Raw genomic sequence first — 24,219 nt, 5'->3', positions numbered from 1 at the left:
GGCAGGGAATTACTATTTATAGAAACTGAGCAATCTGCTGGGGTAGGGATGAGTACCTTGGTCAGGAGGAGGCCCTGGACCGGAGGGCCCAGGCTTAGCAGGCATCTAGAAGCATAAACAAGGCCAGCCTGGAGTAGCCACCTTTACCAAGCTGTGCTTGGAGAGCAGCAAGGCGAGTTTCCTGACTCCTACATTGTCTCATTATTTGCCACAACGCCTGAAATTATACTTTCAGTCATGTTTTTCTTTGAGTCTTCAAGGGATTTCAGCCTCAGAGGTTCTAGGAGCCTTAATAGACATTCAGGGCTTCCCTGGTAGCTCAGTGATAAAGAATCCACTTACAGTGCTGGGGAGGCAGGAGACATGGGTTTGATCCCTGGGTCAAGAAGATCCCCTGGAGGAGGGCATGGCAACCCACAACAGTATTCTTGCCTGGAGAATCCCATGGACAGAGGAGCCTGGCAGGTTTCAGTCCATGGGGTCACAAGAGTTGGACATGACTGAAGCGAATTAGCAGCAGCAGCAGGCAGCAGGCAGGAGACATTCAGCTAAGAGTAAAGCATTATATGGACTGGATTGAAGCTAAATATTCTCATATTTGTATTAAAAACAAGATAACAGGCCCCAAATGGAGTCACTTATGCTAAGCACCATGTCACGAAACCAAGACTTAATTACAGTTTTGATTTTCCCAGAAATGGAATCTTAAGCCAGTCAATCAGGAATTGCCTGATCAGCACTGGTTAGGTATTATGCCTGTTAGACCCCTGCCATCTCCTATAGGAAAGTGACCTTGCAATAAACAGCCCAGTTTTTTGCCACGTATAACTTCCTTATTCCTGCTCCCTTCTGCCAATAAAAGGCTTTCATTTGTATAGTTCTGTGGCGCGCCTTTATCTTTGCTAGATTGCATGCTGCCCAATTCAAGAATTGGTGGATGAAGCAATAAGACCTTTAAAATTTACTCAGTTGAATGCAAACATAGAAAACAGACTTGTGGACACAGAGGATGGGATGAATTGAGAGAGTAGCACGGAAACATACACATTATCATATGTAAGATCGATCACTGATGGGAAATTGCTGTAAAACATGGAGAGCTCGACGTAGTGCTCTGTGGCAGCCTAGAGGGGTGGGCGGGGTGGGGAGCAGAGGGAGGTTCAGGAGGGAGGGGACATGTATACCTATGGCCGATTCATGTTGATGTATGGCAGAAACCAGCACAGTATTGCAAAGCAACTATCCTCCAGTTAAAAATAAATAAATTTTAAAAAAGCTTAGGGAGGGAATTTCAAAAAAATTTACACAGTTGAATTTTGCTTTTTAATAGTAGCGAAAGAGAAGGGCTGAACGGTGTGAGAGGGAGAGAAACAGGGTCACAGGTGGTAACTCTAGACATGATCTCACTTCATAAATCTGCCTAGAGCTGGCCTCAGAAAAATGAACTACAGTTTTGCCAAAAATTATAAGAAAAATTCTGTAAAAGTTTTTCCTTCTTCTATAATTTTTTGGAGGGGTTCTTTTTACTTTTCTAAATTTGTCCACACTCTTCCTTTTAAGTTACTTGGAAACCATGGCATCTGCCTTCAGCAAATATACTTAAACTTCCTCCACATTCACACATTTCTGCAAAATCAAATACATGATCAGATTTAATAAAATTATTCAAGAACTGCGCATGATTTACTGAAGGCCTCAGCCCATTTATTTAAAGCTCACAGTACATATGGACAGATTGTTATCTTGAAACCACTGAACAGAGACTGGCTTGTACACTAAACAGTTTGATCAAAGCATAATCTTTGAGGAAACTTTTTTGATAAAATTTACCTTAAGGCTTACTTGTCTCAAAATAGTCTAGCACAGTGCCTACACATGGTATATGCTCAATAAATACTTTTTAAAATGCATTTCATTATGATGGTCATAATTAAATAATAAATAACAATATAATTAAATAACTACTCCAAGTTGGAAGGAAAAGAAAAAGAAAGATAGTTTCACAACTATTAGAAAAATTTGCTGTGGTATAAAAGCAAGGTGAAATGCAAATTACCCCCAAATACATACATATACACACTCCATATTTAAACCAGAAACTACAGTCATTTTAATTTCTCACTCTCTTGGACATATTAATTATGTCTGGAAATTTGAAAAGGCTACCACTATGGGATATTAATAATTGAGAGTTCTTATGAAAGTAACTTCAGGACCACAGTGTAAAAAGATCAGAACGGTGATGTACTTATTTTCTAAATGTTGGTAAGTTTTAGAAATGCACTTACCCCATTTGGACGGTTGACCCCAGAAATGAGGGTATGCAGTAGTCAGCAGCTGCCAGTGTGTATGGTGGACGAGCAGCAGAATCATCCCAGTAAATATCCTTCTTCATCTTGGGTAAGCTCATGTGCATTTCATCCACAGCCAAAAGAGAGACCTAAAATCATCAGTATAGTGTTAGAATAATTCTGATGTGAATTGCATTAAGAAAGAAGAAGTTCCAGTGGGTGAATGAAGTTTGGAATGGGATAGAACACAGTGTGAATGAGTGAATATATAAATGTCCACAGTTTATATTTGCTACAACTAGAGCTGCTACAGAGAGTTATACATGTTGTTCACTGTATGGCAGTGAGGGTAAGTGAGGCCATACAGCTGCCCAGACTAGAATCATCAAGCCACATACTCCAGAGTGGAGCACATCTTATCTGGAGGCAGGAGAGACACCTTTTTATTCTTTGCTCAAAATTATCTAATTGTCTAGTGGGTATCCTGACAGCAACCACATAATCCCAGATATTATAGGAAGCTGAAGCTTTCAATATACCATTTCATTGATTCTGTAAGTACATTTATACCTGATATCACTTCTTATTTGCCATGAATTTTTGTTTCTTTAGAAAAATAGATCAACAAGTCTATACTGCTTGTGGTCATAATGGTCTTCTCCTCTTGACTTTAACAAATTGATGCTTGAATAAATTATTAAACTTCTGGGAATCCAGTTTTTACAGTGAGTAGTGTAGGCATTATAATTCCTCCTTAACAGGCTGACAATGTGTTGTTGGGGGTCATACAGAGATCATGATCTGTGAGCTGCACCAGGGTAATGGGGTGGGCTTCTCTCCCTTGTCCTTGGAATATACATTCCGCCCATTGTCTCCATATGGGGAGCTGTTTCAAGGATATGATCTTGAGAGAGCAATGTGTTGTTGAGACCATCTGGACTGACTACATGACTGAACCCCAGTAAAGCTTCTATATCAAATTTTAGGATTCTGGCAGGTAGATATGGAGGTCTATTCACCTTGTATCTACTCAAGACAAGCCTGTTGAGTCAGTTCCCTAGCTTGTTAAAACTGTCACTTACCAACCTAACTTGGTCTGCCTTTTTCTTTGGTCTCCCCTTTCCCTCTGTGTATGGGGGTTAGCTTATGAACCAACAGTAAAATGTTTGATACTGTTTAAGAGCCGAGCAAGGACTTGAGTTTGAGTGAACTCCGGGAGTTGGTGATGGACTGGGAGGCCTGGCGTGCTGTGGTTCATGGGGTCGCAAAGAGTCCGACACGACTGAGCGGCTGAACTGAACTGAACTGAACTGAAGGACTTGAAACAAATGGACAAGCTGAAGGCCTTTTCTTAGGTTTTCAGGAAAGAGAATGGTTGGAGGAGAATCTTGTCTAAAATCAAAATTCTTTCATGCTACCTCTTCATGAATAACTTCTCAGGAATAATGCTTCAGTGTAAAAGCCTTGGGGTCCATTGAGGGAGATTTTGAGACACAGGTTGGCCTGGCCCCACATTCTCAGTGTTCAGCTGCTGGACATCTGACTGTAGGGATCTATATGATGTGCATTTTGGAACTCACATTGTATTATGGCTTCCACTTTATGTCACTTAATCTTTTTAGGTGGCAATTGAAAACAGATTAAAAATGTATTAAAATATTGGTCCGTACTGAAATGGAAGAGGCTATGAAAAGCTAATAAAGAAACTTACAAAGAAAACTGGCTTGAAGTTCTATTGAAAAGGGATGGAATTTCACTGGAATTGAGATCCAGTGAGGTTTGTAAGGTTTCAAAAGAACCTGGAAGCAACATACTGAACAGCCAAACCTCTTTTGTTTGTGGCTAAAGCTCTTAACTTCAGAGGCCTGCATTCAGATTCTGTTTAGATTATTAATGTTTATAAAGGAAAGAAAAGCTTCTCTAACCTGCAGATTTCTGTCAATGCACCAGTTAGTTTCAAAATCATCATCATCTTCTCCAAAAGGATTGATAAGCTGCTCAGCAACCTGCAATGGAGAACATAGAATGAGTCTGCCACGATGCTTGTGAAGACTAAGAGTGGAGGTTGGAGAGGATTCCTGTGTCACTCTCTGATTTCTTTTGTCACCTTTCACAGTAGGAAGCCTAGAGTGGAGTGGGAGTGGGTTGATAAAACACAGGTATTTATCAGTCAGCAAGACTGAACTCTCAGACCGTCAGTTGTGCGCCTGTGTGGGTCTACTCTTCAAAGGCTCTGTCTGTTCAGCTGGTAACAATGCAGGTCCCATCCAGGAGAAGCCATGGGCTGTTTAGGAACTTAAAGACTGATTCTCAAGTACAAATCATCCAGCAAATATCGAAGGAGTTCTGACAATATGCTAGGCACTTCAAGGGGTGCAGAGCTGTGCTCTGAAAGAATTTACAAAAGCCCTGGTGATGAGAGAAAATGTAACTGTGGGCAAGGTTAAAGAGCAAAGAAAGACTTAATAAAGAAAATATTACAAGGAGATTTCACAGTAACTGGACATAACTACTAAGTGTATAATTCAGAGAGCTAGTAAGTCATAAAGCTGGACTTTTTCTTTCTTAGTTTTAACTTAAAGGATTTACTGCAGGTTACGTAGAAGTTACATAGGTTTTTATCATATATCTTCTAATAGTCGGTCAGTATTAGATGTTCTTACCATGCTCCTGAATTGAACAGCCTTCTTTTAAAAACAACTTCTTTTGTGACCGCACTGCATGCTGTGGGATCCTAGTTCCTGACCAGGGATCAAACCCATTCCATGCTCTGCATTGGAAAGGCAGAGTCTTAACCACTGGACTGCCAGGGAACCCCCTGAATAGCCTTCTTGATGAGAAATTTATATGCCAAATGAGACTCAACTGTTCTTCTTTTTGATTCATTCCCTTTGATGTTTTTATTATTTGGATGTGTGTGTGTGTGCGCATGTGTATGGTTTTATATTGGGCTTAAATGTGAAAAACTTACAACTGTATAAAATAAAAGCACCATTGATTAGTTGAGTTCCTAGATTCTGAAACTTCTTGGTAAAAAAAAATCTATATATTTTTTAGGATTTAGGTTTAATCACTTAGAGCTGTTTTCAACATTGAGTGAACATCAAAATTATCTGAAAAGCTTTTAAAGAAAATTGATGGCTAGGTCCTTCCCTCAGAGATTCTGATTTAATGGGTGTGAAGCTGAGCCAGGCATCAGTAGTGAGTAGAGCTCCCAAGAGGTTTTAATGTGTGGCCGTTGTTGAGAACCAGTGATAGAGAAGGATATCCCCCTGTTCTAAGGGACACCCCTGGCAGAGCTGGTGCCTGGATCAGTCAGCTGCACAGCAATATCCATGAAAGAGTCTGTCAATGCAAGTTCCGAGGGGTTGTCTGCCCTTTCTTGCCTGGTGCGAGCATGCGTGCTAAGTCGCTTCAGCCATGTCTGACACTTTGTGACCCTATGGACTTTAGCCCTTCAGGTTCCTCTGCCCATGGGATTTTCCAGGCAGGAATACTGGAGTAGGTTGCCATGCCCTCCTCCAGGGGAATCTTCCCAACCCAGGTATTCCAACACGGGAAGCCTATTCTTGCCTGGGGTTTTCTTTAAATAAAATGGGCCCCTGGATGGGTCCTGAAAATACTTGAGTTAGTTACATACATAATTTCACTTTCTTGACATCAGTCCTGCATATAGTATTACAGTTTACATTTAACTACCAAAACGATATCCATGATTTTGAGTTGACTGTCACAAAGATAGCCTTTACTCACTTCGAGGCTCCATTTCTAGCAAATAACTGAGTAATAGACTACTCATAAGGTTAAGTTGGGTTTTCTACACTTCGATATCTATAAATATCAGAATGGTCAGGACAAAACAGCTGTTTAGAAATTGAGATACAATCCACTGGATGGTAGAACTCCCTTCTCTTAGAGTCTCCTATCTCTTAATGAAGCTAAGATTTTCTTTTCATATCTTGCCTTGAAAAATATTTTATAAAGGAAAAGAATGTTAATTTTTTTTGGTGGGGGGGCCACTCTGCACAGCAGCTTAGTTCCCTGACCAGGGATTGAACCCATGTCCCTTGCAGTGTAAGCAGCGGTCTTAACCACTGAACCCCTAGGGAAGTCCCAAGAATGTTAATATAGTAGAGAGTACTTCAGAAGGCAGGAAATGCTGACTGTTCCTTCCAGCCTGGCTGAACAGTTCACATGGGCACAAAGGGAAGAATAAAAAGCTCAGCACACCTCAGGCAAAAGGACAATAGAAGACCAGAACGATTGAGGATTGAGTGTTTGGGCCAGTTGTGGTGATTTTCTGTTTATAAAGGTGGAGTGTACTTTTCCTCTAATGAGAAATGAGAGCTGTTAGTGTCTCTTGCTCTTCGCCTTAAATGAGTAAAAAGAATCGAGTCACTGTCATCTGGTTAAAAATGTTTTTGCCATTTGTACACAAAATGCCTTTACTCTTTGGAGGGTAACTTGAAATGCCAACCGATTTATTTTTTTTCCTGGTTAAGATTCAAACCAATGAAAGTAAAGGCATCTGCAGGGAAAAGGCTGCAACAACCTGGAAGACCTGGATATGCGTGTCGACACATGATTGGAACGTTAGACATTTGAAATTCTACTTTATTAAAGTTATCTTCAAACTATCCTTAGATTTCAGTTACCTTAAGGAAGGCATAATCTTTGACCTTTTTCTGTCACATACTAGAGAGGGAAGAATCAGGTTTCTGATATTGTTACATACATTGGGGTGGAAGGGAGATGGTGGTGGGGACAAATAAAATTTAACACTGATGATTGGACTAGTTCTTTTCATTGCTCTGACCTGCTTTTAATTTCCTGGCAAGCCAAATGTTGTCATTAATCCTGGTGTTTCTGGTTTTGATTCTGATGAATGCCTTCGAGTCTCAGTTCTGGTTTTGAAAATGGAATGCATTTAATGTTGTGGGGCAGCTAGTGGGATTTAGGGGACTAGAAGCTAATTATTTAGAGTTGAGCAGAGCCAAGATTGTTTAGTCGCTCAATCCTGTCTGATTCTTTTCAACCCATGGACTGTAGCCCGCCAGGCTCCTCTGTCCATGGGATTTTCCAGGCAAGAATACTGGAGTGGGTTGCCATTCCCTTCTCCAGGGGATCTTCCTGACCCAGAGACTGAACCCACATCTCCTGCATTGCAGGTAGATTCTTTATCACTGAGCCACCTGGGAAACCCAGAACCAAGATAACAATATAACAATCATGCTTAAGTCTGAGATACAAGACTTCTTATTTACTTTCTTTCGCTCTGCCTAGTCTCTTGTTGTGGTATAAAATATCAATGCAGGTATACTTAATACTTTAATTACATTATTGTAATCCTAATGGGAACACACAAAGACTTAACACAATCAATGGCCATAAGAGCAACATCTTTGCATAAATGAGCTGCTTCAGATCTCTGCAGTACAATACTCACCACATCCCTGCCACTTGAACTCCCATTTGAAAAATAGTAACATCTCAGCTATTAAATGTTAAATCTACCTTGGACTCACTCCTGAATGAGTGATTCAGTAAGGGATCAGTGTGCAGAGTTTGGAACAGGACCTAGATTGTAGAGCCGGCCTCAGGCACCGAGACCGTTGGCTACCTTGAGCCATCCTGCATAGAAGAAGAATTGTAGGAGAGTGAAGATTGGAATGTAAAGATCTAAGTCGTGCCCCGCATAGCCTTTGGTGGGATCCAAAAACTGGCGTCCGATCAGGCAGGCAAAGAAGAAGGTGTAGACAGCCAGCGTGACCACCTGAAACAGAGAGAAATTGTACTGAGAGCACAGCCCTGGCTGCTTCGAGAGAGCCAGCACGCCAAAGTGGGCAATGGAAGGAAAAAATCACATGCCAAGGATTTGATACCTGGGTGTAAACCAGCGGAATCCCAACCCAGTCATAACCAAATAAAAGGCTGCACCAGGAGCGAAATCGGTTCATTTCCTAAGCCAGAAATAGATAAAACATGATTTACTAAGATGATGGGTGTGGTAAATAACATTTCATGGGATTCAGAATATGGCTGTGGCTTTTAGAAATACATTTTACACCTGTAAAATGATGATCAGGACTTCAAAAGACTAGAAGTTGGTTCTGAAGGCCACTCCAAAAGGAAAATTTTGAAAATGACAAACTATCAACCTCATTCAAGGATGTGCAAAAGGGATAAGTACAGTTGTACAGTTTAAAAAAATATTAAGATAAATCAGGATGGTATAGAAATATCCCCTACTCTATTGAATTCATAATTTCACACTATATACATAGATAGCCCAAGGCAGGGGTGGAAATGCAGTAGTTAAAATTTTAAATAAATCATTTCTAAATTATGTGGAGAGCAGATTATTTTTTGTTTCCTCTATCTCTTTTGAAAAGTTGCTTACTGAATATCTTAGAAAAAACCCTAAATACATCCTATGCCTTTCCCCCAACAAATGAAGACTTTAGAATACTTCTATTGACAGAAAATCTATCTCTGTTAAAGCAGAAAGGACTGAGATCCATTGATTTCTTTTTTCTCTACTGAACATAAGTTATTATTTAAGACTGAGAAAGAGTATATGCTAATTTGGGAGATATTTAAAATCATTCACTCCTTTTAGCCTAATGAAGGCAGGAGACTGTCATGGCACAAATCTATCTAGCCCGTCTATAAATTTGTTTCTCAAATGCATTCAGGATTATTTCATTTAATGAAAACACAGTTTTGTTTCCTGGGTCATGTGGAAAGCTGGATTAACTTTGCTAAGTCATTTCAGTCATGTCTGACTCTTAGTGAACTGGTAGACTGTAGCCTGCCAGGCTCCTCTGTCCATGGGATTCTCTAGGCAAAAATATTGGAGTGGGTTGCCATTTCCTCCTCCAGGGGATTAACTTTGGGATGTTCCAATTTTGGGGAACTGACTAGGGATTTGGGTCCAGGATCCTGGAGTTAGGGATGGCAAATATGCCTCTTGGGTGTCAGAACCTTCTGAGCCCTTTGCAGACATGGCTGATCAATCAAGGAACATTTTCTTATAGAGCCTATTACAAAGCCTGTGTGTGTTAGTCGCTCAGTTGTGTCCAGTTCTTTTCGACCCCATGGAGTGAAGCCTGCTAGGCTTCTCCGTTCATAGACTTCTCCAGCTAAGATACTGGAGTGGTTTCCATTTTCTTATTCCAGGGGATCTTCCCGACCTAGGGATTGAACCTGAATTTCCTCCCTTGCAGGTGGATTCTTTACTGTCTGAACCACCAGGGAACCCTATTATAAAGCCTTCAGTTCAGTCGCTCAGTCGAGTCCAACTTTTTGCAACCCCATGGACTGCAGCATGCCAGGCCTCCCTGTCCATCACCAACTCCTGGAATTTACTCAAACTCAAGTCCATTGACTCGGTGATGTCATCCAACCGTCTCATCGTCTGTCGTCCCCTTCTCCTCCTGCCTTCAATCTTTCCCAACATCAGGGTCTTTTCAAATGAGTCAACTCTTTGCATCAGGTGACCAAAGTATTGGAGCTTCAGCTTCAGCATCAGTCCTTCCAGTCAGTATTCAGGACTGATTTCCTTTAGGATGGATTGGTTGGATCTCCTTGCAGTCCAAGGGACTCTCAATAGTCTTCTCCAAAACCATAATTCAAAGTAGGCTTTATAATGAATGATGAAAAAGTTGGCTTAAAACTCAACATTCATTACAAAGCCTACTTCTGCTTAAAACAGAGCCTCTAAGCCACCACCTCCAATCAACCTCAGTTAAAACTGTGTTATATTCTCCTCCTGCATTTGAGGGCTCTAATCCTAGCCCAGTCTTTCTGGTTCCTTTGGAACCAGGATTGAACAAAGCGGACTCGTCCAGGTCCAGCCTGTTACATCCAAGTCCCTGTTGGTATCTGATTCATTATTTTTTAACTGATGTCTGCAATGTACTTACAGTCATCAGAGATTGAAGATCAACACTGTCTCTAATTCTACCTTCTTTCCGGGCTTTAGCTGCGAGATTTCCAAACCAGATGAATGGAACCCAGTATTTCAGATGAGGAGATTTGAGGTGGTCGAATAATTTTCTTTCATCTGCTGTCATAAAACCTTTACACAAAATAAAAAGAGATAGGTTATACTGACTTGATTTAGCATTAATGTTTGTCTTAGTTGCTCGATCGTGTCCCACTCTTTGTGACCCCATAGGTTGTAGCCTGCCAGGCTCCTCTGTCCATGGTCCAGGCAAGAATACTGGAGAGGGTTGCCATTTCCTTCTCCAGGGGATCTTCCTGTCCCAGGGATTGAACTGGCATCTCTTATGTCTCCTGCATTGCAGGTGGATTCTTTACTGTCTAAGCCACCAGGGAAGCCCCTAAACATTAATATATTACCCTAAATATTTCAGTGTCTACTATGTGAGCATAGAATGGGGGGTATTCAAGAAATAAAAAATAATGCGGTTCCTGTCTCAAGAAGTTTTTACTTGTATTAGAGAAAAGGAGTATTTACCTCTGTAGGGATTGCTTACATGCATTGCCTTATATACTGACAGATAACTCTGTGTGTGTGTGTGTGTGTGTGTGTGTGTGTGCATAGCACAATTTGCTTCAGCTCTGAGTGACTTCTCTGAGCCTCAGTTTTCTCATGTGTAAAAGAAATAATAATGTCTACTTCACAAGGATGTTGTAGAAGTACCTGAGATGAGGAACACGTGTCAAGAGGTTAACATAACACTTTGCACATAAAGACACTCAGTGAGTGCTGACACATAATATATTATGTGAAACTTTACTCATCCGCCACTGCCTGCACACCGAAAGAAGAGACTTGAATAATAGGAGAGGAATAACAAGGTAGCAGGTTTATTTATTATCAAACATTTATGCAATGTCTACTATGTAAAAAGGTTTGTTCATATAAATATGTGCTTCAAAAGCTTACTGTTTACACTTGGCCTTTTATTGTTTTTTAAATTTGATTGAGTAGTTCAGTTGGCACAAAAATGCTAACAGGCTAAAGAAATATTAAAGGGGAAAATAAGTCTCATTTTCCTAACCAACCAGTTTCCCTCCCTGAAGGAAATCACTACAACCAGGCTATTGTGTATATTTCCGGAGATGTGTCACAGATTTCATATAGGCCAAATTTTTAAAAACACAAATGACTTTATACTCCATACATGTCTGCCATTTGTCTTTTTTTCAAGTTATATCTTGGAGATTTTTTTGTTAAGATGTGGAGAGCAGAATCATTCTTTTTAATGGCTGCATTCTAGTTAGCTTTGTATAATATTTTCCACAACTAGTCTTCTTCTGATCAGAGTTTTAAGTTGTCACAAAGCACCGAGCTGAGCTCCCTGTGCTGCATAGCAACTTCCCACTAGCTATCTATTTTACACGTGTAGTGTACATATGGCAATGCTGCTCTCTCAGTTCAGCCCACCCTCTCCTTCCTACCTGTGTCCATAACACCATTAGGGCAAGATTCCTGACCCAGTGCTGCACCTGACAGTCTCATGCTTCTTTGTCTTAGCCCAAATGCCTCTTAGAAAATACCAGTGCCTTTGATTATCCCCAGGGGTGTTGATTCAATTGTCTAGAGTAAGGTTCAGGGGTAAGCATGCTTTTAAATCTTCCTGAGTGATCTAATGAATTGGATCCAGGCAGTTGCATATTTACAAATCTCTGCAGGAAATTCTGAACTACAGCGATGCTTGGAAAATCACTTCCTCACTGAATGAAGATTCTGTTAACTCAGTTTGAAATAAACAGAGTAACAATTACAAGGCGAGTATTTACCAACAAGAGACTAGTTTCAGATAACACTCAGGTTATTTACATTAGCTTTGAAAAGGTCTGCCCATGCCAGGGGAACTGAATTCTCTCTGGTTTTCAACAATAAGAATGAGCCCGAGAATTCTTGTCTTGTTTCTCAGTGCATTTCAAAGTTGTTGCATGATCTAGATAATCCTTTTGGGATTTTGTTTTAAAAGACTTGCAGAGTGTGATTAAATCTAATGATAGATAGGAAGTCAATAGATGAACTTGACCTGTCTTGGCTCTGTGCTTCAAGACCTACTGCAACCTTTCACCCTTTCCCTGGAAGCCTATTCTCAGACATTTCATATCAATTGTCTAACAGTTCCAGTCTTGGGATTTACAGTGCAATTTCCAAAAATGACCGCATTTGTATACTTGGCTGAAATCTCTGTCATTTGACCAAAGAATAACTTTACCTCTGGTTATTTTTTATTCAGGAGTATGGATCAAATTGTGCTTGCCAGTCCTTTCTTGGCTTCTTAGCAGAAAGCAAATATGCAGAGTGAGGAATTATTTAATGCAAACACTAAAGCAAGAGTTAGGTACCTCCCTCCCCCATCCCTGACGTGTAGCAAACCCATTGGTTGAAAAGGGACACATAGAGGTAGGAAAGCAGGGGGGTTTAAATGTTCAGTCCAAATGTGCTGAGTGCTTTGCTAGGTGCTGTGAAAAATGAACCAGACACTAATGTGTCCTCTAAGAGTCAAGGCTATGGTTTTTCCAGTGGTCATGTATGGATGTGAGAGTTGGACTGTGAAGAAAGCTGATCGCCGAAGAATTGATGCTTTTGAACTGTGGTGCTGGAGAGGACTCTTGAGAGTCCCTTGGACTGCAAGGAGATCCAACCAGTCCATTCTAAAGGAGATCAATCCTGGGTGTTCATTGGAAGGACTGATGCTAAAGCTGAAACTGCAATACTTTGGCCACCTCATGCGACGAGTTGACTCACTGGAAAAGACTCTGACGCTGGGAAGGATTGGAGGCGGGAGGAGAAGGGGACGACAGAGAATGAGATGGCTGGATGGCATCACCGACTCTGTGGACATCAGTTTGAGTGAACTCTGGGAGTTGGTGATGGACAGGGAGGCCTGGCGTGCTGTGATTCATGGGGTCGCAAAGAGTCGGACACGACTGAGCGACTGAACTGAAATGAACTGAACTGAAGAGTATACAGGCAGAGTAATTTTTATTATTTCCTGCAGGGTTACACATCTTATACAAAGTAACCCTATCTTTGGAAATTGAGTTACTGGTCCCTTGAAAGCAAAGTCTAGATTGTTAGTGAAATCAATTCAGAGAGCATTTGTTATTGAATGGAACGCTACCCTCATCCGTGCTTCAGACCATTTTAACCAGAGAGCAATGATGTTTCCAGAACGTGGTCACTGTCCTTGTCTCTAAGGCTGTGTTCACCACAGGTACCGGCTTGCTGCAGTTTGGCAATACCATCAGTTGGCTGATCCTCACGTTACCCTGTCTCCTTCACGTATCTATCTTCATGCCACAGTTCCTCAGACCCGAGCCACACTCCCAACATTGCAATTTTATCTTACTATTGCATCTGGCTTGAATTTCTCTTGCTATCTCTTTTCCTTCTGGTTTTCTGGCTAGTTCAGCTCTGCTCAGCAATTTTCATATTGCTTATCCCAAAGAAGACTTTTTAATATTTCAAATCAGAGTAAAAAAAAAGATATAGATATATAATTATGCACACACACAGGGGCTTCCCAGGTGGCACTAGTGGTAAAGTACCCGCCTGCCAACGCAGGTAGACATAAGAGACATGGGTTTGATCTCTGGGTGGGGAAGATCCCCTGGAGGAGGGCATAGCAACCCACTCCAGTATTCTTGCTTGAAGAACCCCTTGGACAGAGGAGCCTGGTGGGCTATAGTCCACAGAACGCAACTGAAGAGAATTAGCATGCATGCACACACACACACATGTTTGTATTTTCTTGTGACTTGAATTGTGGCTTGATGGAGTAGGATCTGCTGCTGCTGCTCAGTCGCGTCAGTCATGTCCGACTCTGTGCGACCCCATAGACGGCAGCCCACCAGGCTCCCCCGTCCCTGGGATTCTCCAGGCAAGAACACTGGAGTGGGTTGCCATTTCCTTCTCCAATGCATGAAAGTGAAAAGTGAAAGTGAAGTCACTCAGTCGTGTCCAACTCTTCGCGACCCCACGGACTGCAGCCTACCAGGCTCCTCCGTCCATGGGATTTTCCAGGCAAGAGTAATGGAGTGGGGTGTCATCACCTTCTCCAAGGATCTGCTACTTTAAGGCAAAATTTTATTGCTTTCAAACCAAAGGACCAATTGAGTCCATTAATCAACAATATTCCAGCAATTGCAGATTTGGTTGCAGCTGAGGCAGATGTCTTTTGCCTTTAAAGCAGAGCATGCCCATTAGGCTCTATTAAGAGAATAGCTAAGAGCTCTGCTTCTCAAAACTTTTAGCAGGGTTTATTGCCAATTCTTTCTGAAAGAGTAACTTGTGCATTCAGCATCTCAGCTGTTCTCAGAGAGGTGACTTCTTCGGAAGCATTGCAATGAGCCTGATTCATTTTCCTCTCTGTAGTTTCCAAATGAATGGAATGAAGCCTCCAGATTCAGCTGCAGCTGTTCTTTAAATTCAATGGTAGAAGTTCAGAAATCCCTGTCAACTGGGAAAACCAAGAAAAGGGAAAATGTGACTGAGAGAGAGATGCAATCACAGTGTGACAGCATTGTGGAAGGCAGTATTCAGACCTATTTTTTTTCTCTATCAGCCACAGAAAGAAAGATACCCCAAAACAATTATTGGCTTTTCTGGATGAGGTGCTCCTTGATTCTTCTGCTCTGTTCCATTCCATTCCATAAAAATGTTGGCTCCAAGTCATTAAAATGATTTAAGAACCCAAGAATAAGTTACAACCCACAATTTGAAAAGTTTGAGATAGGATATGGTTGAGTAAAGTCAGTTTCTGGGGTAGCAATGCTGAACACAGACAGAAACTCCTCTATTTTCCTAATGTGAGCAAAACATCTCTAGTCAGCCATATTCCTGTCTCTAAATTAGTATCCTATTTGGTAGCTCACTGCCTTCTACACATGACTCACTGGAAATACCATTCACAAAATCAGTGCTCTTAACTCCTGGCCTGTCCAGGTGGCCCAGAATTCCATTTGTGCTGGGTAAATAGATCTGAGACAATTTGCAGATAAAGTTGGAGAAGTTAATAGACGTGCTCTAGTGCAAGACTTTGCTGCACAGTAGAATGGTCTAGGGAGCTTTAAAAACTCCCAATGCCCAGGTTACACCGTATACCTATTGAATGTTAATATCTGGGGATGTGAGCCAGGCATCGGTATTTTTAAAAGATCCATAGTGATTCTATCTTATAACAAAGTTTGAGAACAACTGCACCTAGTACAGAATCACACAGCAAGCTGGACATTTTAGCATCCTTGGTCTGGGTCAAATATAGTGCTTCTGGGGAGCTTGTTTAGAAGTGGATTTCTGGGTCCCAGACCCCAGAGAGTCAGATTCATAGGCTGTCTGGCAAGCTGTGATTGATTTAACTCCTAAAACAGCTGTGAAAAGTGAAAAAAGTCGCTCAGTCGTGTCTGACTCTTTGTGACCCCATGGACTATACAGTCCACGGAATTCTCCAGGCCAGAAAACTGGAGTGGGTAGCCTTTCCCTTCTCCAGGGGATCTTCCCAACCCAGGTCTCCCACATTGCAGGCCAATTCTTTACCAGCTGAGCCACAAAGGAAGCCCAAATAGAGCTGTGGGAACCTTCAAACACTGAGCCGAGACTGCCCATCCATGGCATTAATTCAAGGCTGTGTGCTCCTTCTGTCCCGCGTGGATCCAGCGTGCGTAGGTGAGTCAAGTTTCGCTCACAAGACGACATTCAGTCTGTTCTGGGCTCGTCATGTGAGACTATAGGCCTAACTGACTCAAACTATTAAAGTTCAGCCAACAGAGTGAAAACCGGCACAGCCGTGAATACCACTGTCCCCTTGATCATGTCTCCTGCAGCGCACAACAGTGGGAGATTTCAGAGGGACCAGGGAGCCCCAGCACCACAGAATGCACCAGACAAATGTGAACAGCAGACCACAGGGCAGAAAGTCAGTGTTATACAAAATCTATTCTATTTTACTTAGTGGGAGAAGATCACAGATTAAATGATCTAAGTGTGGGGCTGGCCTTCCAGTCAGTGCATCTAGAGTTAGAACTTTTCTCTCAACAGTCATTTGATAATTGGGAGCTTACTCGATTGTATTTATGCCTGTTAACTATACAAGTTGCTAAAAATTCTGATGGGATGTCCACAGGCTCTCTCACATCAGAGCAGAAGCTCAAGGAACTTCACGTTAAGATTCCAGGCCTTTGAGAAAACAGAAGTGTCCTTTCCCTAAATTTTACTGACTTTTAACCACTCTTACAGGCTACCGTGCACAGAAGGAAACTTTTTCAGAGAAACCTAAATGCAATGCAGTGATGTGAATTCCAACTGTAAATATATTTGTGCTTCTTTCTGCAAATGATTCATGGAAGAAAAGATTTGTAGTGATCTTTACTGACGGTTGAGGGGAGGGACCATAACCACACTTGTTTTCAGCTGTGCTCCAGTGCTCAGCACAATGCCTGGTGTACTGGCTGTGTGTGCGTGCTAAGTAGCTTCAGTTGTGGCTGACTCTTTGTGACCCTGTGGACAGTAGCCTGCCAGGCTGCTCAGTCCATGGAATTCTTCAGGCAAGAATACTGGAGTGGGTTTCTATGCCCTTCGCCAGCGCATCTTCCCGGCCTGGGATTGAATCTGCATCTCCTACTTGCATTGGCAGCCGGGTTCTTTACCAATACTGCCACCTGGGAAGCCCCAGTGTACTGTATCCACTCAATAAATCTTTGTTAATTGAGCAAACGCGTGACAGATTTAGCAAACGGATTTAGTACTGTTTCTTTTAGAGGAATGCATACCAATTGCCTTTACCTATTTTTGTGCTTCTGGTGAGGAATTACGAAGGGAAATGTTTTCTTCTCCTGATCACTGTGAAACTCCAGATAAGATGTTTTGATTCAGTCTCACCATAACGTAAACCCAATTAAGGCCATTACTTAAATTGGCAAAGATCTGGAATTGAGCCACTGACTTGACTTGGAATGAGTGACATCTTCCAGGGCAGGTGATTGAAATGACTGGAATTTTCCAGGGTAGGTTTGTAGCCGAGGGAAAATAACAGAGGCTCCTGGGTTGCAGCTCCTCTGGCAAATAAATGTTTGAAAACAGACCAGTGCAGGGAACTTTTGGCACAATAAACACTTTGTGGCCTGTGATTGCTATATTTCTATTTTCATGGGAGCATAAAGAACTTTTAATTTATAATTTGGGAAATGTAACCTGAAACATCAAATTTTATATACTTCCCAGAATAATGATTCTCCTAATTTCCTGGAATAATGTGACTTGAGTGTCCAACTTAACAGCAAGGAATGTTCAGGGACCAGCAGATAAATGACCTAGTCCACAAGTGTGGAGCCCCTGGCTGGGGTCTTAGGGTTATATTTCCAGAATTTGCCAAGTTCCATGGCAACCACTGGCATGGGCCATCCTGTTTGTCGTAAGTTATGCCATCCTGTTTTTCATGAGCCATTCTGTCCCTAACTGGCCAGCTCCCAGCTCCATATGAGGCAAGGTGAAGACCCAAAAGACACCCAACCAATGACTACCCCTTTCCATAGGAATTTTCTTTGTCCTGAGGCCATAAAAACTGGCCACAAGCCATGGAAGAGGTCTGCTCTCCCTCAAGCTGGCGCGCTGTCCTAACAGCGTCTCTCACTCTGCTCTCCCTCGTGTCAGCCCTTCCTGTCTGTCAGGAAGTCGGCCTGCTGTCTTTGCAGTGCCCCTTCCTACCTCAGTCCTTTGTTCTCAGTAAATTCGCTCTTCTAAAATACTCTGTGTCTGGAAATTCTTTTCCAACCTTCTTCAACAACCAGCTCTAGGCAAGCAGTTGCCAGATGCTTCAGAAGAGACTGCTGATCTTCACTCTCTCCACCCTCTCCCTCTTCTTCTCCTGCTGGTCCTGAATCTTTGTGACAGGGACCCCCCCTCCCCCCCGAAGCAATACAAAGAGGATGGCAGGAAACTGCCATTGCCCTAAAGTCCACTGTTTCTCAGAGTGTGATCCAGAGACCCCCCAACCCCTTGCCTCGAAGTCTCAGGAAGCTTGTTAAATATGCTCATTCCTAGACCCCACCCTGGACCTACTGAATTGCTAGGGGTGGTATCTTGGACCTGCAGTTTTAGCAATACTGATTTAAGTTTGAGCACATTTATTTCCCAGACAGGTGGCTTTATGTGGGGAAGTCCACTGAGGTTTTTGTGCCCCCAACATTGCCCCTCCCCAGCTTTGTCCCCTCTCCTTAGGGGACCCCCGTTTCTACTACCAGCCCTCTCTGCCCTCAGGCAGAGCAGGTGCCCTGGCTCTGTGCTCAGGGCATCTGCCAAACATTTTCTGCCATGCCTGAACTTCCTGTTCTTCCCAGAAATGTTGGCGCAGGCCAAGGACAGACAGAGAGGAGGGGAGATGTGCCCGGCTGGGGGAGCCTGGAAGCCAACTCCACGTGCAGACTGAGTCAGCCCTCTCTGTTAGGGAAGGGAGCAGGATGTCCGGTAAGTCTGTCCCACCAACTGACAGAGAGGCTGCCCCCTGACGTGGGTGGCAGTGGGGCAGCCAGGAAGGACTCTATCTCCGAAGCATATGTCCCAGCTTGGAAGGCAGTGGCTCGAACCTTTGCCCCACCATGTAATACGTAAACCTGGTGTTCCTGTGGGCATGTGCTGATCCATCGCCCCTTTTTCTGCCTTTTGAGAAAACACTTATGAGTGAAAAAGAGTGGTAGAGACCTTTACAGAAAGGATTAGTTATGAGCCTAGAGTGCACTTGCAAAGGCTTTAGCCTCCCTTCTATCTCTCTCACTTCTCTTCCTCCTTCAGACTCTTCACACAAACTGACTAAAAAACCCAAAGTGAGAATGATGCTTGTTGTATCCAGGCAGGTCTAATTCAGGTCCCCTAAATCAGGGGTCCCCAACCTCCGAGTGATGGGCCTGTGGCCTGTGGCCTGTTAGAAGCCAGACTGCACAGCAGGAGCTGAGCGGCAAGGGAGTGAGTGAAGCTTGATCTGTATAGCGCCCCCATCGCTCGTGTTACTGCCTAAGCTCTACCGCCTATCAGTTTCTGCATAGTGGTGAGCTGCATAATTATTTCACTGTATATCACAATGTAATAATCATAGAAATAAAGTGAACAATACATGTAATGAGCTTGAATCACCTCAAAGCACCTCCCACCCCATCAGTCCATGGAAAAATTATCTTCCATGAAACCGGTCCCTGGTGCCAAAAAGGTTGGGAACCGCTGCCCTAGATGATGGCCTCTGAGCAAACTGCTGCCTGAAGCCACCCTACAATTCTGGAGCCTCTAGCATGGTTGAAACCTTGAATTCACCCTTTTATTAACTGTTACAGCTTTGTTTTTAGTAATGAATTAGTTGGTGAATGCCAAAGCTTTTTACCCCAGGAGTGAGAAAAAGGATGAAAAAATAAGCTTCTCAGAAAAGATTCAGAACTTCTCAAACTCCAGTGTATAAACAAAGCAGCACACGAGCATGTTTAAATGCAGATTTCCCAGGCCTTCCATGGTTCTGATTCATAGGTCTGAGGCAGGAGCCAGGAGTTTGTGTTTTAAATAAACAACTCAAGTTATTCAAAGTGTAAAGGGCCCATGGGTCTGCAGATCATACCTTGAGACATACTTGCTTAAATGCACATCAAGGAACAAATGATTTCGTATGCTCTTGGAATGGCTGGGGTACTGGTGGTTGGAGATAAAGAAGTATTAGAGTATTCTAAATGTCTTGGAAAGGGGACGAGGGTGGATGCAAGGAACCAAAACAGGCATTTGTGTAAGTTTGATAATGAGTGAGTATTGGTGTTATGCAAGTATACCTAAAAGAAATGAATTCACATCATTAAACATCATTCTTCCACTCGTCTCACAGTGGAAGACTTGCCCCTCAGACCTGAGAACAACTCAGGCCTCCTTGAGCTCATGTCTGACTTGGGGTCCCAAAAGGGGCTCCACTGCCAGCTGCCCTGCCACCTCACCACTTGCTGTTAATATGAAGGTGATGTTGAGAAGAAGAGATCTGCTCTGAGAATTGGGCCTGGAGTCCCAATTCCTGTCAGAACGTGCCCTCTTCTTTCCAGGGATGCGTCAGGACTAGAGACACCTTTATCCATCCGAGTAAACTTTAGCTATCATTCATCATTTTGTTTTTTTTTTTTTTTCATTCATCATTTTGGAATGAGCCAAATCTTTCTCATTTGTTTTTAGAACTTTTTGCAGAGGTCGAAATTCTTATCTCATTCTATCCTTTAGATATTAGAGTAAGAAAATTAACCTATCAAGTGGTATTTTCAACCTGGTCATTCTGAAGCAGTGTTCCACTTTTAAATTTGGAGGACGGGTGGCAGTTAATTTTTCTTTAAATTCCGACTGGTTTTACTTCGTAATATACCTGTATGTTTGCCAGGCTATTTATACCCTTCATCTGACTCTGTAACTGACTCCTCACTTTTTCACAACTTGCTCTGTACTCCTCACAACAGCCTCTAAGTTCCTTCCTTGTTTCCATCTTGACTTTCACAGCCTCCTGGTCATAGATGATCAGGAAGACCCAGGATGTCACATCAAATGATTCTTCCTTCTAAAATGATCAAAGGCCTGTGTTGTGCCTTTGCACTAGATGATTTCATTATTAAAAGCAAGAATGCATGTCATACCGTGTGCCAAGTAAGCTTCTAGACACTGCAAATATTATCTTACTTAGTCCTCACAATAAACTAGGAGGTGTATGAGATCAGAGAGTTTTATAAAATCACTATAACCTCATTTTATGGATGAGGAAACTGAAGCATTAGAAAGGTAAAGTAACTCGCTGCTGCTGCTGCGGCGTCGCTTCAGTCGTGTCCGACTCTGTGACCCCACAGACGGAAGCCCACCAGGTTCCCCCGTCCCCGGGATTCTCCAGGCAAGGACACTGGAGTGGGTTGCCATTTCCTTCTCCAACGTGTGAAAGTGAAAAGTGAAAGTGAAGTCGCTCAGTCGTGTCCGACCCCCAGCGACCCCACGGACCACAGCCCACCAGGCTCCTCCATCCATGGGATTTTCTTAGACAAGGTCATGAAGCTGGTAAAGGATAGAGAAGGAGTTGAACTCTTACTCTGTGTTCTTGGTCACTATCTATTGTCATCTGAGAAGATAAAACCAAATCAAACAAAAACTTTCCAAACCTCCAAAAACAAGCAAAAATGCGACTCTTAAAATATATATACATGTCTGTATATGTTTTTAAGGACATTTCAGAAAAAGAGATTGGATAATGAAAGCTAATTTGAGACTGTACTCAACATAAAGGCAAAATCATCTCATGGTTCCTATGTTTACTATATATTCATGTATACATTCCATTAAAGACAACTCAGCACAACAACCCATTTTTATTCTGTACATGCCAACAATGACCTCATTTAATCCTTATCCCCTTGAAGGCTGATTTAACAGCTTCTTTCCTAAATAATAACCACAAAGAGAACCATCCTTCAAATGTGATTTGTCTCAGCATCCTGTGTCCAGGAGCCCAACTACAAAACTACGTCTCTTCTGAGGAACGGAAGAGACAACGGACCTCCACTGAAGCAGCCTTTTACTGCCACTTACCAGAGTCTGCACAGACGAAAACCCACATTGCTATTTCCTATCAGAATCTGCTATGTTTGGGGAAGAGTATTAAGTTAGGAGTTCCGAGTCTTAACTGGAAATTTGACCCTCCCATTAATGAGCAATGTGATCCAGGGCAGGTCATATCCTCTCTGAATCTCTTATGGTTTTATTGAGGTCCAAATGAAATAATGTTTGTGAAAGTGCATAAGCTGTAAAGTGCTAGACAGTGGAAGATAATATTACGGATGGTTTATATTTCTTTAAAAATGATATATGATGAAATATGAAAAATGGAATATAATTATTATATTATAGATTGTAATATAATATTACTGTATTATGACTGTTGGCAACTTAATATGAGGTTGACTGTTTGCTGTTTCCTTTGCTCTGCCCCCCAAGTAAACCTCTTGAGGGCAAGAACAATGGCTTATTCATTTTTTGCCTCTTAGACTGTTTCTGGCACAGGATAGGTATTTAGTAAATGTTTCTTGAATGAATGAATAAAAGATGTTTTCAGAGGTAATTTGAAGGTTGAGAGGAGTCCCATGGAAGGAAAAGTAATTCACAATACCTGCTTCAACCACGTGGTCCATCGTTGGAAACCTTTTGTAGACAGCTGTGCTCACTGAGCGGAAAATGAGCAGGGAGGTGAGATTGACATAGCGCATCAGCGTCCTCCTGAGCAGGCGCCCATGCTCGTCACTTCCATGAACGCTGCTGGAGATGAGAAACATCAGCCTGTCTGGCCAGGGCAGATTCACAAACTGGTTCCACCATCGATTCACTACTAGAGTAACATAAAAGCCTGCAGAATAACAGGAAACTGTAAAGCAATTTCTTACTGAAAACACGTTGTTGATACTGATGCTTTTAGCAGAATTTTAGCCTTTTTTAGAGATCAGGGTGTAAAAACATTTAGTTATCCATATCTTATGATTTTTTTCCCTCCAGAAAAAAAAAAGTAATTTGTGCCTGGCAATGGTATAACACTCAGTAAGTGGATATTAGACCTCACATATTGATGGCAAAAAATGGAGAGTTAGTGAAGAGAAAGCTTAATTGTCCAAGAGCAGATCATTACCTCAAACTTGTTGGGTGTTAATTTAGCAAAAGCAGTCTTGAAGGTAAACCTTATGGATGATTCTGGTTCTATTGCAAGCAGTGACTTTTCAGGCATGCCTCTCAGCTTGGAAACACTCCCATGCAGAGTCACTGGTGTCACCGTCGCGGAGACAGCTGTGTGGCTGCATGCTGCTTGTGACCTATACTTACCAAGCACAAAGGTTACTGGAATTTGTTCAGCATATCTGTCACAGTAAATTGATAATTTTTCAAAGAAACGTTTTTGGGCTCCTGTAAGTAACAATCTGGAGCAAAAATAAAATGCACAGCCCTTTATGATATTATACTTCTGCACCTGCTTTGCAAGTGACATTCATTGCAAACAATTAAGCAAAAATAATCTCAGTTTTTTTTTTAAAGGAGCAGTAGCTTTTCCTTTTATACCTAAGCTGATGTATCTCTAAAGCTTTTTAACTGCTGAACGTTTTAAGTACTAATGTTTTTAGTACATAAATGTTATTGGTCATAGTAATCCATTTTATTTCGAATGTTTTATATTTTTAAATTTTTATATGATTAATGAATGGGATTTGGAGCAAAATACTTCATAAAGGAGTCCATTATCCAATTATTAAACATATGTACTTTAAAAAGAATGTCTTAATTAGGCTTATTATTGGAATATGCTTATTAAGTAATTATTGAATAAAACCCCTGGATTTGACATCTTGATCTTACTTTCTCATGAATATTCTACTTAGTACATTCTTGGTTATGTGTGTTATACTTCAAGGGGTGTTATAACTGTTTATTTTAAAGCCTAGAGTTATTTCAAATATAAAACAACAACACAGATTCAACAGTTTAGAAGTGAAATTTTTATTATTAAATGTGGTGAGATTTTATTTCTATAGTATAAAAATATCAAAATTTATATTAGAGATCTGACAGAAACCCATTTTCTGGTATTGTTAAACATGAATCCATTTAATAGAGCTATTATTGATATTTATGTTTCAAGGCAGAGATTCAGAATCAGAAGAGATATCTCAAGGCAGGTTAATAATAATGATCGAAATCCGGAAAGAAAGCAGATGAATTTGAATAAACGAATGAATGCAGCTGTTCCAAAAGAATCAGGACTCCCTTGGAAACACTCACTATGGCATATGTCAGAGGCCTATTTGGGTCAGTAGAGCTTTGAGGAAGGAAGCGGAGGGATAATGAAGTGACAGTGAGCCACCAATCAGATTGCTGGTGAAGAGCTGGGAGCTGGTGCTAAGAAGGTGTGTG

The 24,219-nt window shown here is 41.8% G+C and overlaps 1 protein-coding gene across 12 annotated transcripts in view; it reads right to left on the bottom strand.

Moving 5' to 3' along the window:
* Positions 1-24,219, bottom strand: part of BEST3 (bestrophin 3) — a 62,264-nt gene that overhangs the window by 33,601 nt on the left and 4,444 nt on the right. For 3 of the 12 annotated variants that reach the window (XM_055395058.2, XM_055395059.2, XM_055395060.2), the window contains 7 exons: positions 23,137-23,231; positions 22,436-22,669; positions 10,217-10,371; positions 8,174-8,251; positions 7,912-8,064; positions 4,217-4,297; positions 2,289-2,440 (listed from right to left, as the gene is read on the bottom strand). In XM_055395058.2, the coding sequence (XP_055251033.2) occupies positions 2,289-2,440; positions 4,217-4,297; positions 7,912-8,064; positions 8,174-8,251; positions 10,217-10,371; positions 22,436-22,669; positions 23,137-23,231 (948 nt within the window). The other 9 variants (XM_055395052.2, XM_055395055.2, XM_055395053.2 and 6 more) reach the window with 5 other exon arrangements.

This window comes from Moschus berezovskii, chromosome 6 (genome assembly GCF_049115385.1).
Source record: "Moschus berezovskii isolate FMDL1 chromosome 6, NW_MosBer_1.0, whole genome shotgun sequence".
NCBI classification, from domain to species: Eukaryota; Metazoa; Chordata; class Mammalia; order Artiodactyla; family Moschidae; genus Moschus; species Moschus berezovskii.
The sequence above is the reverse complement of the archived record's forward strand: the minus strand, read 5'-3'. Positions and strand labels throughout refer to the sequence as shown.